General features: G+C 41.8%; 1 protein-coding gene across 2 annotated transcripts in view; it reads right to left on the bottom strand.

Annotated features, from left to right (window-relative positions):
- WDFY4 (WDFY family member 4) overlaps nt 1-21,239 on the bottom strand; it is a 746,928-nt gene that overhangs the window by 475,902 nt on the left and 249,787 nt on the right. For both annotated transcript variants that reach the window (XM_029609624.1, XM_029609625.1), the window contains 5 exons: nt 21,088-21,179; nt 19,467-19,566; nt 18,388-18,593; nt 13,904-14,073; nt 12,593-12,718 (listed from right to left, as the gene is read on the bottom strand). In XM_029609624.1, coding sequence (XP_029465484.1) covers nt 12,593-12,718; nt 13,904-14,073; nt 18,388-18,593; nt 19,467-19,566; nt 21,088-21,179 — 694 coding nt within the window. The remainder of the gene's footprint in view (nt 1-12,592; nt 12,719-13,903; nt 14,074-18,387; nt 18,594-19,466; nt 19,567-21,087; nt 21,180-21,239) is intronic.

The following is a 21,239-nucleotide window of genomic DNA, read 5'->3' on the forward strand; positions in this document are numbered from 1 at the left end:
ATTGATTTATTATTTGTTCCTTAGAGAACAGATCTTTGATATGGCTATCTAGCAGCAAGTGATCTAGGACTTTCTATTCTATTGAATCAACCTTTGCATTTCTAAATCACTGTAAATATACTTTGCCCTTAAAGGATAAGCATTTGGTGATTAGTAAGTGGTTGCTGCCAGTAGAGGGTATGCAGAGACCCCTGTTGGAAAAAGCATTTGTCTGGAGTTGGTGTCTGGGAGTGGATCTTCATCTCTTCCCTAATAACAGCAAAGGACTTCTGCACCAGAACAATGAAAGACACAGAACAGCTCAGCCCTGCATCAGCTAAGCACAATAAGGTCCTTGACAGGGGCGGATTGCAGGAAAATATCAGCCCGGGAGATTTTTTCAGAACCAGCCCATGGGGAATCTGACTTCCTCATGTGCTGTCCCCTACAGCACGTGTTTCAACAGTGCCCAAAGGCTCACGCCTTGAGAGGTACAGCATGTGACTTGGAACCTGGAAAAATTGAGCCAAAAAATCTCTAACACAGATTTCACATTTTTCCTAAATAACTAAGTAGTAGAGTGCACCCTAGACCAGGAAAGAACAAACAGAGCTGCAGTTCTCCTTCCATCCATGCAATTGATTTGGCTCCCCTCAAGTTTGCTTATATCTCTCATATATATCCTGGATTCCTTGTCTGGTGTTAGTTACTTGCCAACCAATCAGCTCTTGATTCAGTTGCCAAATAATGAGGCAACCACGCTACCAGCCAGTGGCAGGCACACACACCCACACACTCTCTCTGAAACAAAGGCACATACACATTCTGTTGCTCTCAGTATGTGGGTGTGTCTGTGTCTGAGCAAGAGAGAGTGTGTGTGTTTGTGTCAGAAAGACGCATAACCCCCACACACTCTCTAACACAAAGTATGAATATGGATAGGGAGAGCCACTGACCCAAAGCAGCACAGCTCTAGATGGACTCCTGCTTTCCCCATGTAGAGCCAGTACAGTCAGTGCTGGGGTAAGAGTATTAGGCACTATAGATGAACTTTACAGCCTTACAGCCCCTCCACCTCCACCCTCCCCATACACAACTAAAACTTATGCATTTATAAATAGTTTTCATGAAGAAGGATATCCAAAGTACAATCTTCAGAGGTAAAAATATCACAACACGTATATTATATTTACATGTGCTGCTTACTGCCAACCAGAAAACCCTGCCCAAAAAAAAAGACATGGAATCCATATTTCTCCTCAATAAACTAAAAAGCCATGGGATAGGAGGAGGTGTTTTGTTGTGGATTGGTAACTGGTTAAAAGACAGGAAACAGAGCAGGGTTAAAAGACAGGAAACAGAGCAGAGCAGAACAGGGATATCCCAGTGGAAAAAAGGTGAATCGTGGAGTGCCCCAAAATTCATCCTGGGACCAGTGCTGTTCAACTTGGTCATTAACGATCTAGAAAGGGGAACAATGAGTGAAGTGAACAAATATGAAGATTATACACAAATATTCAGGATAATTAAAACTCGGGCAGATTGTAAGGAACCTCAGAAGGACTTGGCGAGACTGGAGAACTGGGCATCTAAATGGCAGATGAAATTTAATATGGGCAAAAACAAAGCAATTCACATAGGAAAAAATAACCTTAATTTTACATACACAATGATGGATTCTGCATTATGAATAACCATCACTGTTAGTTTTGGTGAGTATCCCCAAGTCCTAGTGTTATTTGAAAGGGTAAATAGCTGTTCTTTATTTACCTGTTCTACTCCACTCGCAGTTTTGTAGTCCTCAATCATATTTTTTTCACTCAATGCACAATCAAGTTATGGAGTTCATTGCCCGAGGATGGGATCAAGGCAGATAGCATAACTGAATTTAAAAAGACAAGTTCATGGAAGAAAAGTCCATAATTATTAACCAGGTGATTCAGGGAAACCCACCACTTGTCACAGGGAAGTAGCGCAGCAGGAAACTGAATCTACTTTTAGGGACTGGCTACTGTTGTGAGACAAGATATTGGGCTTGATGGACCTTTAGTCTGAGCCAGCATGGCACTTTTGTTCTCATGGCAGAAGGCCTATTGTAAAACTTGTTGGGTGTGAGCCTGGACTTCTGAAAACCTTGGGTAAACTGAATTACAATTTCAATACAGTAAACTTCTACACCAAAATAGCACTAACTGCCAGTATGCAAATATAATGCTTTATATATTACACCAGACTCTAAAACACCAATACACCTACTACTGGAAAAAGAAAACAAGTCAAGTTGTTACATGCTAGCAGAATACTTCAGCTCTGTTACACGTGCAGAACACAAAAGCTCCTCAAACACAGAATAAAAAGATCATAAGGTATAAACAGAATGTGCAGATAAAAGCTGAACTGCAAACCGCAACAAGCCAGTGCAACAATGGAAAAACAGAATCACGATGTTTCCTCATAAAATAAACAATAAAATCAAAAAATATAAAACTTCAACCATAATAGTAAAACCAAACTGAAAAAATGTTTCAAAACAGCTGACAAACAGAACATCCAGTAACTGGGAACCAATAAAATATTTTAACACAGTAGACATTTAACATTTAATAATTTAATCTAATAAGAATTAAAAATCCCATGCTCTTTAAACCTGGGAACTTGTGATTCCTATCACCCTGAGATTGACATGGATCAGGCAGGCATAGGGTTGCATACAAACTCTTTTCTCTTATACACACACACACACTCTTAACACACACGTTCATTCTTGAATATACTCTGTCATAAGCACCCTCACAAACACACACGCTCCCACACATGCCAACTCACACATACACTCATGCATGCTCACTGACTCACAAACGCACTCTCATGCTCTCAAACATGCTCACTCACACACACACCCTCACATATGCTCAGTGACAAACAGGCTCACGCATGCTCAAAATTCACACCGGCTCATACATACTCAATGACTTAACTCTGCCTCTGAATAAATTGAAAAAATAATAAAAAACCTTTTACAATGGTGGTCAGGGGGTACTCAGGCAGGACCTCAAAAAGAATAGGTTCTGGGTGGGTGCCCTGTTGCTGCTCCAGCAGGTAGTGATCCCTACGGTAGGAACAGGCTGGAAGGCCCAAATGCTGGTGGGGGGGGGGGCACTAGTATTTTTTTTTGTAGCGGTCCGAGCATGAAGGCAGTCTCGCCTGGGAGCAGCGAGAAGTGCTCAACCCGCGGTGAGGTTGTCTCGGGAATTTTGTGTATTCTTGCCTCCAGCAGAGGAGACTCCAGACCAGGCAAGGCAAGGCAGGTACAGAGAAGCAGCAGGAATACTTCTCTTTGCCACAGAGGAAAGGAGAGAGGCGAGAGCAGGCACATGCTGCCGTTTTACCGCTGCTGTCGCCGCGTGAATCAAAACATAAGGAGAGCCTCGGAGACCTGAAAAAAATACATAAAACTGCTGCAGAGCCTGCTAGTGGCCCCCAGTTGAGCAGCTCTTGCCTAAGTTCCTGCGGTGGCCTGAAGCAATTGACTATGGTCTCGCCGGTGACCTACAGCAGAGCAGCTCTTTTTTCTGCTACAAAGCGAAGATGACAGAGGCAGGCTGCAAGAGGAAGCGGCCAGAGTGATTCCCGCCACCACGGTACTATCTGGGGGAGGAGTCCATACTACCTCTGTGCTGAAAATAAAAAGGCAGCCTTGAATGAAAAGAAGAGCTGCTTCTGGGTGGTGTTAGGCACAGCGACTCCGCAGGCAAGGAGCTGCTCTAACCAACACCAACTACGTGACTGGGCTGACCGGCCCACTGGGGCATGCCTGAAGCCCCGATAGGCCAATCCGCCTCTGGACCCTGATCTATGCAGTTAAAATCCTGTACAAAAGCTTTATGTAGAGTGTGAATCTCTGGGAACCCAGGAATTATACACACTTGAAAAGGGAGGAAAGACCTAAGGGAAGCCATTGGAAATAATAAACTGGGCTAGAAGTTTGAAAAGAAAAAGCAATTCCTTATTCAAGTGATATCTTCATTGCCAAAATCTGCCTTCTAACAGAGAAGCAGAACTATGTTCTCTGTTACAAATACTTTTCAACTATATATCTCAAAGTAAAATAATAGATGTTTAGGAACAAAATCCAATAAGGTCCATGTTCAATGTGTTTGTCCTTAACATGAGAGAGAGAGAGAGAACCTCTATAGACATGGATATGTAACTTTACTATTTATACCACTGTAAGAGGGGGCACTTTTAACTTGGGTTGAGGTTTGGGGGGGGGCGGGTAGTTTTGGAGGGGCAGTTTTACATACACAGTCAGAGGTACGAGCAGCAAAGTTGACATCAGTGAAGATTTTCTGTCATTTGGAGCGATAAAAGGTAAAAGAAGAGTTGATTTGTACAATGTTCTCTCAACCTAGCTTGATGTTACCCAGGTAGAGAGTCCATCAAGCTAGGTTGAGAGAACACTGTACAAATCTCATCTTTGGGTGAGTTTCCTCACTCCGAAGGATATAAAATCTTCACAAGAGTGCACTGTTCTGTTCGTACGTCTCACTCTTAATGTCAAAAAGGCCCCTAACCCCTACACTAATATCTAAACCTCACCTCGAGTAACTAGGTGGGCCTCATATAGAGGTATAAATACCTAACTACTAGAAGGGCCTTATAGCTAGGTGTTCTCTCTCTCTCTCTCTCTCTCTCTCTCTCTCTCTCTCTCTCTCTCCCCCTCTCCCTCCCCCCCCCCCATGGTTATAGGTAAGAATTACAACAATTGTGGCACTTTCAGATTATCCATCATACTATTTGTGACAATGTGTGCCGTTTTCGAATGGGTCGGTCTCTCCTCTTCACTATGTATTAAATGTTCCACAACAGAGGGTACCATGTTGCATCTGCTGATTCTCTGCTCTTCCCTGGAGACTTTCTGGAAAAATATACTGGCCTGCGTCATTAAATGTATTCAGATACCTTTACAATTGTCTGCTGTGCTCCTATTGGCAGGACTGCAGGCGCTCCTTGGGAAATGTACAAGGGCACAGGATTGCTTTGGCAGGACTGCTTTTCTACTAGCTTGCCGAACAATACTTGCTGAGTGGACTGAGCCTGCGAGTACACCCTCACTTGTGGCCTGGCACCTTCACATGATTTTGCTAAAACGCATGGATTTTCCCAAGTCTCCTCAGCCTAGGGATAAGCGATATGCAGATTGCTGGGCTTGCTATTACTCTTCTCTCACCTTGGATTTCCAGACTCAATTGCTTACAGCAGGATATATTGAAACTTGGTACACCAACTCTCCCGGGGCGAGAAACTCCTGAGTAGCCTTGCTACTAAATTCTCTTGATCAGGGTTTCTCTTTCCCTAAATGTTTTTAGGGCTCTTGGGCAGGGGTTGGGGGGGGGGGGGGAGCACGAATGTGGTTGGAAGGTGAGGTGGTTGTCTGAATGGGGTGTATGGGGTGTGTTTGGTTTGTGCAGTTTGAATGTGTTTGGGAGTGGTGGAGGTTCTGGTTGCTTATTGGGGTGGGTATTGTTACTAAACAGGAGGCCAGCATCACTACTGTACTGTTTGTTCTCTTGTTGCTATTGCTTTTGAATATGTTGCAGTGCTAGTGGAAATGCTTGTCTTTACAATAAAAATGATTTTGCAAAAAAAAAAGAAGCAGCATGGATTCACCAGGGGAAGGTCCTTTCAGACAAATCTAATTGATTTCTTTGATTTGGTGACTAGAGAACTGGATCAGGGAAGAGCGCTCAATGTAATTTACTTGGATTTTAGTAACGCTTTTGATACGGTCACACACAGAAGACTCAACAAAATGAGAAGCTTGGGAGTCAGCTCCAAGGTGTTGGTGTGGATTTACAAACTGGTTGACAAATAGAAGACAACGGGTGATGGTAAATGGAACCTACTCTGAAGAGAGAGCAGTGTTAAGTGGAGTGCCACAGGGATTGGTGTTGGGACCGGTTCTGTTCAACATCTTCGTGACATTGCGGAAGGGATAGAAGGTAAGTTTTGTCTATTTCCTGATGATACTAAGATCTGCAACAGAGTAGACACGCCAGAAGGAGTACAGAGAATGAGATGGGATTTAAGGAAGCTGGAAGAGTGGTTGAAGATTTGGCACCTGGGATTCAATGCCAAGAAATGCAGAGTCATGCATCTGCGGTGTGGTAATCCGAAAGAACTATATGCAATGGGGGGTGAAGGGCTGATGTGCACGGAGCAGGAGAGAAACCTTGGGGTGATAGTGTCTAACGACCTGAAGTCGACAAAGCAGTGTGACACGGCAATACCCAAAGCCAGAAGAATGCTAGGCTGCATAGAGAGAAGAATATCTAGTAAGAAAAGGGAAGTGATAATCCCCTTGTATAGGTCCTTGGTGAGGCCTCACCTGGAGTACTGTGTTCAGTTCTGGAGATTGTATCTAAAAGGAGACAGAGACAGGATGGAGGCGGTCCAGAGAAGGGCGATCAAAATGGTGGGTGGTCTCCATCGAATGACTTATGAGGAGAGGTTGAAGGACTTGAATATGTATACCCTGGAGGAGAGGAGGAGCAGGGGGGATATGATACAGACCTTCAGATACCTGAAAGGTTTTAATAATCCATGGTCGTCAACAAACCTTTTCTATTGGAAACAATTTAGTAGAACTAGGGGTCACGATTTGAAACTCCAGTGAGGAAGACTTAGAACCAATGTCAGGAATCTATTTCTTCACTGAGAGGGTGGTGAATGCCTGGAATGCACTTCTGGAGGAAGTGGTGAAGACTAAAACTGTGAAGGATTTCAAAGGGGATGGGATAAACACTGTGGATCCCTAAAGGCTAGAGAGTGGGAATAAATAAAAAAGGCTTAACTGGCATGGAGCGGCAGTTACTACCCTTAACAGAAACATGGGGGTAACCTGCATGAAGCAGTAGAAACTACTTTGGGAAGCTTGCTGGGCAGACTAGATGGACCATTTTGGTCTTTTTTTGCCATCATTACTATGTTACTATGAGAGCCTCCAAACTAGAGGAAAAGCAGACATCCTCTCAGGAAGCCATACCAATGCTTCTTGGATTTCTTTTAGCTCTGGTCTGGCTCGTAGAACCACTGGTGTAGAAACCCTAGAGTCCAGCATACCTTTTGATGCAGGTGGAATTGCTATAGGGTATGCTCAAGCTTTAACCTTCCATTTCTTGTCTATCTATCCAAATAATTAAAAAAAAGAAAGGAAAGAAAAGTGGACAACTTGAGAGCACAGACTCCTCCTGGGTAGATGTCATCATGGATCCTCTTCTCTACATTCTTTGCTTCATCTGTCTTCTGCCCTGTCCACTGCTCTTGAGCTTCAAAATTTTCTTCTCTCATCCAATCAACTCCACTCTCCTTTACAGCTTCTCGTCCTTATCGCTGTTGTCAATCCTCCATCTCTCTTCTTCATACTCTCCTGCTCCTCCTCCTACTTTTAGTTGGAGATATCTATGCCAATCCTGGTAAAGCAATTTTCACCATCTGTACACATCAAAACATTATCTCTCTAATCTTAGCACCATTCCCCTCTTCCCTCTTCTCTTCCTTTCTCACATTCCCTGTGGAATGCCCACTCTGTTTTGAACAAACTTGCCTAAATTTCATGACCTCTTTTTCATACTCTTCATCTTCTTGCCTTGACTGAAACTTATTTATTTATCACATTTTCTACACCATCATTAAGACAAGTCATCACAACAGTTTACAAATTGTAAAATACAAAAGATAAAACATACAATGTTAATAAACAGTTGGCATTTAAAATAACAATAGTAATAAGAATAAACAGTGACTAAAGATAAAAAGGTAAAAGAATAAATAATTAAAAAGAAAAAATAAATAAATACTAGAGTTAAAAGAAACAAAGTTAAAGTAGACACTATCTCATTTTCCAGTCATGCATGCCTTTTCGAACAGCCAGGTTTTTAAATCCCGCTTGAACTTCTTAAAATCAGTTGGCTTTTCCATGAGAACTCTGCTTCAGCAGCTGCTCGCTATCATGGAAGTTATATTTTCTCTCATATATCTCACCCAATAGACTGCAGTGGTTGTGTTGGACTGCTATTCTCCCCCTCCTGTAGGTTTCAATCCCATTTTCTACCTTAATCACACTCTTTTTCTTTCTTTGAGGCCCATTCCATCTGTCTATTCATCCCACTTCTTCAGGTATTTATCATTTATCGACTCCTTGATAAATCCTCCTCTTCCTTTGTTTTCAACTTTGATTCCTGGATTTCATTCTTCCTTGAAACATCTTTCCCTTCCCATATTCTTGGAGATTTTAACCTCCACACTGACAACCCCTCTGATTCTTATACCTCAAAATCCCTTGCCTTAACCTCATTTGATATCAATCTCTGTTCTATCATCCCTACTCACAAACATAGCCACTGCCTTGACCTAGTACTTTCCTCCAACTGCTGTGTCTCAGACTTCTCCACCTCAGTTCTTCTCCTCGCAGACCATCATCTGATAACTTTCATACTAAACCACCCTACCCCCACAGCCTTGTCCATTCATCACCAACACCTTAAGGAATCTCCAAGCTGTTAACTCTTGTATCCTTTCCACTACTATCTCATCTCTCCTCTCCTTCACTACATTGTATGAGCCAGTTGAAGCAGTTTATTCTTACAACACTATACTCTCATCTGCTTTAGACACTCTTGCCCCTCCTGTAAGGTGTGCCAAACCCCAGCCTTGGCTCATGCCTGGAATATATTTCCTACATTCCTCTGCCCACTCTGCAGAACATCTCTAGCTAAAATCCCAAGCCTATGCTTGCTAATCTACTATTTCTATCTGACCAATTTTATTGTATCCAGCACTTGATGCCTCTTTGCCATACTCAATAACCTCCTTAAACTTCCTTTGCCTCCCACCTTCCTTCACTCTCAGCCCAGACTATGGCTGACTGCATCTATGACAAGGTTCACAGAATTAATCTTGTGTTCTCAACTAGGTGACCTCTATTTCCCTCTCTCCCATTTCATTCATCTACCTTTCCCTTGGCCCCTGCCATCCTCTCCTCCTTTCCTGAGATTGCAGCATATTGTCTATCCTCCTCTAAACTCACTCCTTGTTCCTCTGACTCTATTCCCACACAGCTTCTCAGCTCTATTTCTCCTGCAGTCATCCCTTCATTCTTTCATATCCTACATCTATCACTTTCTACTGCTACTATTCCTACTGCTTTCAAACATGCTGTGATCACACCACTCCTCACAAATCTCTCACTGAACCCTAACTGCCCTGCTAACTATCACCCCATCTCCCTCCTCCCTTTTGTTTCCAAACTTCTCGATCTTGCTGTTCACCACCACTCTCTCGACTTTCATTCATCTCAAGCCATTCTAGTCTACTCCAGTCTGGTTTTCAACCTCTACATTCCACAGAAGCAGGCCTTGTCAAAGTTTCCTGTGTTTGGCTAAAACCAAAGGCTTTTACTCAATCATCTTCCTTGACAAATCTGCTGCTTTTGACACTGTTGATCACCACCTAGTCATTCGTACTATGTCCTCATTTGAATGTTGGTACTCTGTTCTATCTTGGTTCTCTTCTTACCTCTCCCATTGCACTTTTAGAGTGTTTTCTGATGGATCCTCCTCTACTACTATCCCACTATCAATTGATGTGCCTCAGGCTCTTTCCTAATACTAATTCCTTTGGTGCTCTGATCTCCTCTCATGGCTTTCAGTACCATCTTTATGCTGATGATTCCCAGGTTTACCCAGCTACACTAGAAATTTCATCAGGAATCTAGTACCAAATTTCAGTTTGTCTGACATTACTGCCTGGATAGCCCACCACAGTTTTAAACTCAACATGACCAAGACAGAGCTCCTTATCTTTCCCCCAAGCCCACTTTCCCTCTTCCTCCTTTCTCTATTTCTGTGGATAACACTGTAATCCTCCCAGTCTTCTCAGCCCATATCCTATGAGTCATCATCCACTCCTCTCTCTCCTTCTCTACACATACGTAAAGCACTACTAAAATATGTTGGGGTTTTTTAATGTCACTGTGGCACCATGTGCAAGCAGAATGGCCAGAGAATAAACACAGGCTAAGCCCTGGCTGAATATTGAAGAGCTTTATTAAGTCACAACAGGAAAACACTCTGCATGTTTATAGCATACAAACAAAGAGGAAACATAACTTACAGCCTCTTGGTCTGGGCCTTTCCTATGGTTTCTCCTGTTTCCCTGGGGTCTTCTGTTCCTTGCTGGGTCTGGCTAGAAATACACCTTCTCAGGGGCCTCCTTCCAGACCAGGATTCCCCGTTTCCTGGGCTTAAGGTGGACCGGGCCAGATCTATGGATCTGGTCCCTTAAGGTATTCTGGGGTTTTCTTGTGTATACCCCTTCAAAGTCACTAAGGGCCTCATTTTCAAAGCAGTTTACCGCGTGCGATAAATTCGCAAATCGCGTTAACAGCTGTTAACGCGATTTGCGAATGCAAATTAGTAATTTGGTATTCAGGGGGCGGAGCATATGCAAAGCGGGAACCAGTTTATCGTGTGCAGCGAAACAGCTGCAGTGTTATCGCGGCTAATAACTACAACCCTCAAATTTGCGGTACGGACTGCGCTACAGGCAAGTAAAGGATTATCGCGGTCCACGATAGTTCCGGACAGGCTGTGAGAGAGAGAGAGAGAGAGAGAGAGAGAGAGAGAGAGAGAGAGAGAGAGAGAGAGAGAGAGAGAGAGAGAGAGAGAGAGAGATCGAGAGAGAGAGAATGAGAGAGAAGAGCGCCTTACTATAGTGCCTATGCCCTAGACAGGTATTTTAACCCCTATGGGAGGGCCACCTACTAACTCGGGGTGGGGATTAGGTATGAGCGTCGGGGGTTGGGGGCCACTTTCGCATTCCACATGAGACCTACGGAAAGAACAGTGGTCTCTAGTGAAGATTTGCTGGCCGTCGGAGTGAGAAAACTCACTCCAAGAAGAGATTTGGGCTACGTTCTCTCCACCTAGCTTGATGGACACTCTACCTGGGCAACATCTCTCTCTCTCTCTCTCCCTCTCTCTCTCTCTCTGTCTCTCTCCCTCCCTCTCTCTCTCTCTCTGAAACTATCGTGGACCGCGATGATTCCATGGCAAATATCGTGCACTGCCATGAAACACCCAAAGAATCATCGCACACTGGGAAAACATTGTGAATTGCGCTACTGTTTTCATGAATGGCAAAAACATCACTGCACGCGATGTTTTCCCACTGCACAAAAGAAGCCTCATTTGCATTGGTAACGCCCCCTAATGCGTTACCAATGCGATATTGGAAAATGAGGCCCTAAATCTCCCTTTCTTTCTGAACATACACCAGAACCCTTATCCACTCTGTCATCACCTCCCATTTAGACCACTACAACCTGCTTCCCACAGGTCTTCCAGTGAACCATCTCTCGCCACTACAATCTATCCAAAATTCAGCTCCATGACCTATCTTTTGCCAAAGTCGCTACACCCATATACTCCCTTTTCTCAAGTAACATATTGACTTCCTATCTGATTCCACATACAATTCAAGCTCCTCTTACATTCAAGCATCTTTACGCTGCAGCTCCTCTCTTATCTCTCCCTACACCCCTCCTCATGAACTCCGCTCGTCAGGCAATTCACCCCTATCTATGTCCTTAACCTCTACCAGCAATTCTCAACTCCATGCTTTCCACCCTTTGCTTTGAATGGGTCTTCTGAGTTGGAGCATCATGCTTCCTCTCATACCTTATTTAAATACAGTCTAAAAACCCACTTTTTAGAAGCTGCTTTAAATCTTAATCCCTGATTATCCTACTTGCAGCATTATTGATTTTAACAATTTTCTTAATAATTGAAATTCCCAGTCTTTTGCCCTGAAAGTTTGTCTTGAATAGACTGTAAGCTCTAATAAGCAGAAACTGTCTTTTATGGTTTTATACAATGCTGCATATATCAAGTAGCACTAAAGAAGTGATAAGTAGTATTAGTAGCAGTAGTAAAACAAAGTACTATAGTTTATCACTAAGCTTGCAATTGTGCTGATACAATAAATAGATACTCAGCAAATCTAAAAATATGAGGCATCCTCAAAGGGTAGGTATGTATGAATTTTGGAAGAGGATTTGAACTACTTTATTAAACCTGCAAAAATCCACAGGTTTGGCAGATTGGTTCAAAAACCTTCTTTGAAGACATGGGACTTTTTTTTTAGCAAGATCTGCAGTGAATCTGCAGAAAGCTGCCAGCTGCCACTGAAAACGCACATGGATCTATGTCTACTGGCAGATCTACTTACTGTGGATTATTTTGCAGAAGATTCACAGCAAGAAATCTGCAGAATTATTCCTCAAATTTAAAATAAATCCACTTATGTTTTTGAAACTCATTCCAGGCTAAAATCCACCAGCTTTTTCTTTGAATTGAATTGTTCCATCAACCCTAGCCCATCAAAATGTAATCTTTAAGGAAAAAAGCTGTTGTCTTATTTTCAAACTGAACATAATAAGTACAGAAACTTCTGAATGATGCTGTTATATCAGCGCAATATATTTTAGAAGAAATAAGAGTATGAACAAAATTCTAACCTATGATTTACAAGCATAAGCAGAACTGATTCTTACCTTATTTATTACTGTTTTCACTATCTCAAGCAGTAACACAGCAGCTTCCATGCACAGGCCAACTTTTAAGACATGGTCCTTGTTATGATTCTGCAAAGCCCACTGCAGCAGAGAATCAAGATTTCCCTGGATAAAAGCAACATGCTGCATGTGATTAATGACAGACTCCTGATTTAAAAATCATCCTTTCCGTTTGAAAATTATCCCACCAAAACTACCCACACATATTTATACCTGTTCATCTGTGTACATAGTTTTATTCAGGGCAAATCTTTTTGAAAGTACATTCATAAGTGCAAATCCCTCCCCACCCCCACACCCAAAAATGCTTCTGCTCACTACAAGTAAACACATGAGCAGACAGGCCCTCTGAGGTAAATTTTAAGACCCATACGTGGGCGCAAGGAGGCAGCGGCAATTTTAAACCATATATGCACATATATGTGCATATATGCATATATGTGTGCATTTTAAAATTGGCTATTCGTGCGCACAGTTTCGTATTGATGTGTGCATGTGCGTGCATATGCCGCCTCACTTGCGTTAGTGGGTAGGATTTTACTAGGCGTGCACTGACGCCATTGCCTCTTTTCCCAGTTCGTTCCCTGTTCGCCCCAGTAAAGAAGAGGACTTCCTAACCCCCCCCCCCCAACTCGCCTCCCTTTTACTCTATTAGCCCCAACCTTTAAAACCCCACTAACTACCCTATTTTTTTTATTTCACAATTTACACACCGTACATAGCAGAAGTAAAGTTAGGCGGTAGGGGACCCTGGCGCACACTTATGTGCATAAATACTTACATGCTGAGTTCATATTTCAGACCCATCCCACCCACATCCTGTCCATTCCCCACCCAGACCATGCCCAAGCCCCACACTTTTTTCAGAAAAAAGTTTTGTGCAAGTAACGGGAGATACGTGTGTAGTCACAGGCCTTTTAAAATCCACACAGTGTGCAAGTCCGAGAGGCGCATATTTGCCAGCTTTGGCACTCATATGGCTTTTAAAATCAACCAGTATTGTGCGTACTTTTACTTGCAAAGATAATTACCTTTTATGTGTTTAGCAAGTTAAACCTTCAAAATTACTTATGTCTGAACAATTAATTTCTAGCAAGGAAATTACTTTACTTAATTATATGTTACAGGTAAAGCAATTACTTCCTGATACAAAGAAAGAACATTCCATATCAGGATTTTAAAAAATTATTTTTTATTCAGTGCTTCTCTGTAGGCATAAAGGACAAATATGTTTGTTCATACCTTGCATATATTCTAAGTGACTTTCTTTGTGTCTCTTTGGTTACTTACATGGCACTCTCCAATTGGCTCATCCAAAGGAGTCTGTAAGAACAGCTCCAACAGAAGCCGATAAACTTCTGGCATGTGAACATGATGAATCACAAGTACTTGCAGAATTGCAAATCCAGAAATCAACTGGATTTCTCCCTCAGTTGTTGTAGGATGGTATTTTAGATTGTCTAACAGGAAGAAGGGAAATATATTTTATTTATTTAGATTTATATTCCGCTTTTTGCAGCACTTCAAAGTGGATTACATTCAGGTACAGTAGGTATTTCCCTATCCCCAGAGGGCTTACAATCTAAATTTGTACCTGAGGCAATGGAGGATAAAGTGACTTGCCCAAGGTCACAAGGAGCAACAGCAGGACTCGAACGCTGGTCTCCTGGTTTGTAGCCCACTGCTCTGACCACTAGGCTACTCCTCCACCTAAAAGATAGTAGATGGTATAAAAACTGAGGGTGCAGCATTCCAAAGATTTCGACCTGGCCTCTCTCCCTACCTGATCTCCTGTTTTAAGATTCAGATGTAAAAATGTGGAAGCTCTTGGGAAAAGATAAGTACAGCTGATCCAGAAGCTCATTGGCAGTTCTGTATCCTGCTTTGTGGATGGCCTGGGTTCAGTTTTCAGGCCTGGCTTCTACTTCCCTGGATGGATGGGGATGTGGAAGCTGCAGAGAAAGCATTCACAGCTGCTGCGGAAACGATTCTTGGCCTTTGCACAATGATGAACCCACTAGAGTGCAAGTGGTCTGTGGCTCCTGGCCAAGGACTGTGATAGCTATGGCTAGTCTAGGTGGTGTATTCTAAAATAAATCCAAATAAATAAAAAATAGGGGAATATCTTGGAAAGTTGCAAAGCAAGGCTTATGGTGCCGTAGTTTAATACAAGCTGATCCTAACTGAGCTGAAAGCCCAAAAAAGTAGGAGGAAACTGTCAGAGCAAAACAACAAATGCACAGAAAAAGAGAAGGTAATAAAGTAATGTGAAATAAGTGAGGTAATGTGATTATCATGGTTTCAAAGCCTTAACAAATGGCATTACATCTTGCAAGTTAAAAATTTGTGTTAATACAAATGTTTTTCTGTGTGCTATTGTGTCAAATATATACAGTATACTTTTCTCTGTCCAGTAGACAAAGAACAGGAGAAAGGTTTATTCAAAAGTTTTGTTTTTTTTAAATCACCTTTTGAGAGAGACATCATTGTTTTTTAAACACAGCTGTTTCTCATCACCAACTTGTCATTTAGTTGGCCACAATTGTCATGTGTTGGGGTCTCTGATTATTTGGCTAAACAACAATGTTGTATTTTAAAAAAAAAACCCTAACAATTTACAAAGGCCTCTTTTCGCAATTTTGCAAAAATAAGTCATCCTAGAATAACTTGCTTTTACTTACAACAATTAAACAACAATAATTTTTAATACTTCACAAAATTACTTTCAACAAGTTCTCTTTCTGAATCTTGATGGAACTCAACACAGAACACGAAAGTATACTTGACAAACAAACTCATAATAATGCTGAGAGAAAATCTGCCACATTCAGTACCTGCACAGCGAAAGAGACGTAAGATCACACAGTTGAACATGTAGAAGTCCATATTCAATCACTGCCCAGATAGCAAACGGGCTGATACAGTACAGTGCGCTCCAGTGGAGTGCACTGTTACCCCGCGTTTGGACGCGCTAGCCCTACCCCTTATTCAGTAAGGGGTAATAACTCGTCGAAAACGCGCATCCAACCCCCCCAAAACTAATAGCGCCCGCAACATGCAAATGCATGTTGATGGCCCTATTAGTTATTCCCGTGCGATACAGAAAGTATAATGTGCAGCCAAGCCGCACATTTTACTTTCAGAAATTAGCGCCTACCCAAAGGTAGGCATTAATTTCTACCGGCGCCGAGGAAGTGCACAGAAAAGCAGTAAAATCTGCTTTTCTGTGCACCCTCCGACTTAATATCATGGCGATATTAAGTCGGAGGTCCTAAAAGTTTAAAATAGCTTAAAAAAAAATTTTAAAATAGGCCCGTGGCTCACGGGTTGAAAACTGGACACTCAATTTTTCCGGCGTCCGGTCCAAACCCATGTCTGTCAGCGGGTTTGAGAACAGACACTGGCAAAATTGAGCGTCGGCTGTCAAACTTGCTGACAGCCGCCGCTTCCGTCAAAAAAGAGGCGCTAGGGACGCGCTAGGGTCCCTAGTGCCTCTTTTTACCGCGGGCCCTCATTTGCATAGGCCACCCTCCTGAATCGCGCACCCAGGGGAGTGGCCTGTTCGCCCGCTCTCTCGCTCGTTTTTCTGAATCGGCCTGAAAGTTAGCTGGATAAAAAGTTAGCTGGCTAAGTGCTGGGCAGTGAAGGAAGCTGGATATTGAAATGATGCCATTTGTCCGACTAAGCCTTAACTTAGCCAGACAAATGTTGCTGAATATGGACCTCAATGTGCCTTTATAAAATGCAACAAGTCTGAAAAGAAACAATTCCAGGGTTGTTCAAAACTAACTGGTTAAGTTTAATCATTTACATTTTGTTATACAAATGGCAAAGGTGGTAGATTAACAAACCCTCTCCTTCCCCAGAGCTGCCAGTCTCTTCCCCACAGATGTTTCAAACAAACACCACCTTCCCTCCCACAACCAGGACATCTTCTGATCCTGATTATCCTTCCACAATCACGATGTTTAGGTTTTTTTGTTTGTTTGCTTTTTAAAAATGCCCTGCATAGCTGCTCCAGACGCCTGCTGACACATTTATAACCAAAAAAAAGTTTCACTGCTTCCAAACAACTCTTCCTCCCATTGTCTTAAAAAGCCCTCCCACCTCACCCCCAAGTGCCATCATCCCCTGACTCCACTGCCCACCCATGATGTCTCTTAAAAAAGGCCTTTACCAGCATCCTCTGATCTCCCCTGCTAAATGTCTTTAAAAAGAAAACAATCTGCCCCGGTGCGGTCGTCCCTGAGACCCTCCTCCCACCCTCCTAGAACACTTCAGATGACACTAGAGCCGGGTCAAGAGGAGGAGGCAGGCTTACCCTTTCCGACCTGGGCATCCGGCTTTGCTCCGGCAGTGTCACGTGCTGCCCGTGCAATGCAGGGTGATGACGTCAGAGCAGGTAAAGCCTTTGCCCTCCTCCCAACTCAGTTTCAGTGGCGTTTGGGGGTTTCTGGTGGGTGGGAGTCTCATTTTTTTAAAAATATTCTTCAGGTAGGGACTTGGAGGTAACCAGCACAGCTGGGGTCAAGAGTAAAGGATTGAAGATATATGGTGGTGGGAAGTGGGGGAGGATCAGGTGATACTAACACTTGGGGAAAGGTTTTTAAAAAAAAATACACTGGCAGGGGTTTTTTCTTTTTTTTAATATATCCGTGGGTTCAGGGGAATGTGCGGAACATTAATTTTCAATTAATCAATCATTAGGCAGCGGGGAGGGGGTACTTTAAGATTGTACTTACTCAATGCCGATTTTCAGTGCTAACTGGCTGTTTGTATGGCTATGTTTTAAGAAGCTAACTCCAGACATATACATGGCAGCCTAAATTTAGACAGTCAAAATTTGTCTGGCTAGATTTAGAGGATTTTTTAGCAGAAATCCTAGCTGGTTAGATTCAGCTGAAAATATGCTGAAGCATAACCAGTTAAAATTAACCAGTTATCTTTGTTGCTCACCAGTTTGTTGAAACCATGGAAGCTGGATGGTATTACATATATACAATGACTTTCCCAGTGTGTAGAGACCTCCAGAAAAATGAAATACAGGACAGAGCCCAAGGATGAACCATGTCCTACAGTAACTTAATTCTATGAATTACTGCACCTCTCCTACTTACTAATCCAGTTCCTCATACTCAGACCCTACTAATTTCTTTCAGATATAAAATGTTAACAGTTAAAAAGGAGCAGAGGAAGGTTAGGCAAGCAGCGCCTATATTTCAAGTTTGCAATCTATATTTTGACAGAATTATTAATCTGAATAGATGTCTGCAGGCCAAAAATGTGGTTTTGTGTCGTATTGGGTTTCAATTTTCATGTGTTTTCCCTTTTTTTAAAATTTTTTTACATTTTGGAGAATAGTGCACACTATTCAGAAATAATGCGCACTAAAACGATAGAAGAAAAACCATGACATTTTGTATTTTTTCTATCATTTTGAATCTGTCATTTTGAATGTCATTGGCATTGTCTATATTGTTTCAAATGAATACACATCCCTAGCATCATACATACATCACATGAAGTTATAGAATGTCTGATTTTGAGGGAAAGATGTGAAACCAAAATCATGTGATACCACATTTAGAGCCTGATGTATTCATGCGTCTGTCTGCCCCATTTTTTATCAACTGGAAAAACGCTTAGGACATATGCCCCTTACGAGCACAATTTTCTGAAAGTTCAAACAATCATGTGAACATATTGCGGGTTTTAGGTAGTGGGCTGAGCAGTTTAAACATGCATTAGCATTATGCATTCAATTCCAGACATACCCATTAAATTATCCAGGCCTGCCCTGTTGTTTTCTACCCAGGCTCCTGCTGGCAGCCATTCTTTGAACTTGACCAGCAAGTTGGGATTGTAGAGGAAGCTCACCAGTAACTTCATCCCCAGTATTACTGTTTCAGGATGCAGATGACCTTGAACAAACAGCAGAAACCAGTCACATCCCAAGGCCAGAAACATGTCTTCCTGTTTCCTGTACAAAATAGTAAAACATTAAAAACGGATTTTGTTCATTTTGTTTGTTGTTGCCACTCCCAATAACTAATCTCACAAAACCCCTCTACTCATTGGCTTAGCAATGCTGTGGATCTATAATACAAATCAAATTCCCTAGCAGACTACTCAGTCCTGCTCTCACAATGAAATCTGATTGACTTATGGAGAATAACAAAGGCACCTAGTGAAAGAACTGCATTTTACTCTCTGGACCAGTGTTTGGTCTTCACATGGAAGAGAGTGGGGGTGGAGGGTACGGTGGAGCTGGGATTACACTTGGAGGCTGTGTTTGATGGATCCTTGATATGAACTCTTAAAAACAATACTATACATCAACATGAGCCTCATCAGCAATAAGCGACGCCTCAAAAACTTATATTCACATCTTTTCAACTTGAAAATTGAAGTATTGGTTCTGCTTTATTTCATAGTTATTTTTAAATTTTGTAGTACAGGGTAGAGAAGTGCCACCTGCATACCCTCCCTTTGTTTTCAATTGGAGGACCTGGGAGTACTGACAGTTGCTTGAATGCTAGTTTGCAGTATAACAGTTTTACCAATGATCATCATTAGAAAACAGGTGTGGCTTTCTGATATATTGTTTGTTTTATTAGAAAATTCTTTTTAAGCATGAAACCATTTGCCCTAATGCAAACAGTTATTACAGTGATATTGTGATCCACAGGGATTTTTCACTCTTCTTCAGATATACGAATGCTTTGACATTACAATGCTTTAGTAGAAAAAGTCACTAAGATATTATAGAAATATTTATAAACAAAAAGGAAGTAAAAAATCCATAGCGTGGAACATTTTCAACACTGTCACACAATGTATTGCCTATACTTACTCTAAAGACAGACGAACTTGGTCTGAATTTATTAAATCTAACAGCATCTTCAGTAACTGGTTTCGTAACCAGATTGTCCTTCCAGATGTTTGGCTTAGGGCTAAAAAATCAGAAAGAAATAAGAAAAAGTACAAATCTAAAACTCGTGTCAATAAACAGCCTCACAACATCAATTGTACAAAATCTGCAGTCTAAGGGCGTTATTTTTCAAAGCATTATCGCATGCGATATAATGCAAATTGGGGGAGGGGGCGGGGAGGGGGAGGAGTCGGCCGCGGCACCACTGCAGGCGATAATGTGAGAAACATTATTACCGGCAGTAACAAGGCGAATAGTGACACTGCAGTGCAAACGGCTGTGGCCTTTCGCAGGCCCACCCCCCCTTCACGAGGAATCCTGCCCTAAATTTGTTTGCTCTACATACCATCAGCAAAAAAAATAAAAAGCCTACTTTAAGTATTTACTAATTGGTTGAGAATTAAGAATTTCTACTGAAATAAGAAAATGTGTATTTTTTTAACCATGTCTGGCATAGAGAGAACCTTAAACATAACAAAAAAAATTGTTAAAATAGTGTGAGGGGAACTACCAAAGCAAATGGCTAAAAATTATGAAGAGCAGAGAGTTCCTAATGCTTCCATGAAGTCACTGAATGCACAGGGCTGACATTCGGCTCTAGATTTTTCAGGACAGACTGATCTAGTCCTGGTTTTACCCCACTGTATACAAGAACTTGTAGTCTTACTTTCCTTAGGGAATGCTGCCATAGAGAAATCAAAACTACAAGTCCCTGCATGCAATGGGGCAAAACCAGGATTAGATCAGCTCCTGCCCATGCTAATTGGGGGGGAGGCTGGGAGGCCTGGGAAGACCCCATCTTATTTGTGAGGGGAGCCCTCTGGAACCTGAGGAAGCAGCAGAGAGGTCCTGGGAATGCCCCTTTTTATTTTTTTCAGAAACAAGCCACAAATATCTCAATAATTTCTGATATTTTTGGGAAAGTCATTTTTCAGTTCATTCCATTTGGAACAAACTAAAATTAAACTTTTTGTTTCTGAAAACCCAGTAGTTCATAAATGAATGGACATTCCTAATGGCACAGACTACTGGAGCAATCTGTTGAGCTACCACTGGAGTTAATGTAGCTGATTCAAGCACATATTGTAGTTTAATATTACTGCCACGGTATACAGATATTAATTAGCCTAGTAAATATATCTCCAACACCCAGCTAATCTGTTGACTTTCATTTAACAAACTTTATTTTTGATGGGCTAGCATCAAGCCATCCTATCTATATGTCATCATTTTTTTTAAATCACTGCAGTTTCCTGAGTATGAAATGCCTTCCATCACCATTTCAAATGCATTTTAAAGTGATGTGTTTGAAACACAAATGAAATGCATTTCAAACTCATTCGAGATAAAGAAAAAAATGAGTGCACTGTGATGTATAGACTGAAGTAAAAAATATATCAGTAGATAATTTGCAAGTGGCTCTGTTCATTACTTTATATGAAACTATTTGCAGGTTTCCTGAAGTTGGTGTCATATTGGTTAGATTCAGGAACAAATATGTACTGTTTTTACTGGCTAATACTTAAAGAGCAAGATAAATTACCTTCATTTGATAAATCAGATAGTCTATCCAAGGAAATCTGGTTTTCTCTCACAGCAGGTGGTTTCAAAGTGTAAACAAGAAATAATCCAATTCTTTGAGAAAGAGAGAAAAACTTGATGATACGTTGATATTGTCACTTTAGAATACTTATC

This window comes from Rhinatrema bivittatum, chromosome 7 (assembly GCF_901001135.1).
Source record: "Rhinatrema bivittatum chromosome 7, aRhiBiv1.1, whole genome shotgun sequence".
In the NCBI taxonomy this organism is placed as follows: domain Eukaryota; kingdom Metazoa; phylum Chordata; class Amphibia; order Gymnophiona; family Rhinatrematidae; genus Rhinatrema; species Rhinatrema bivittatum.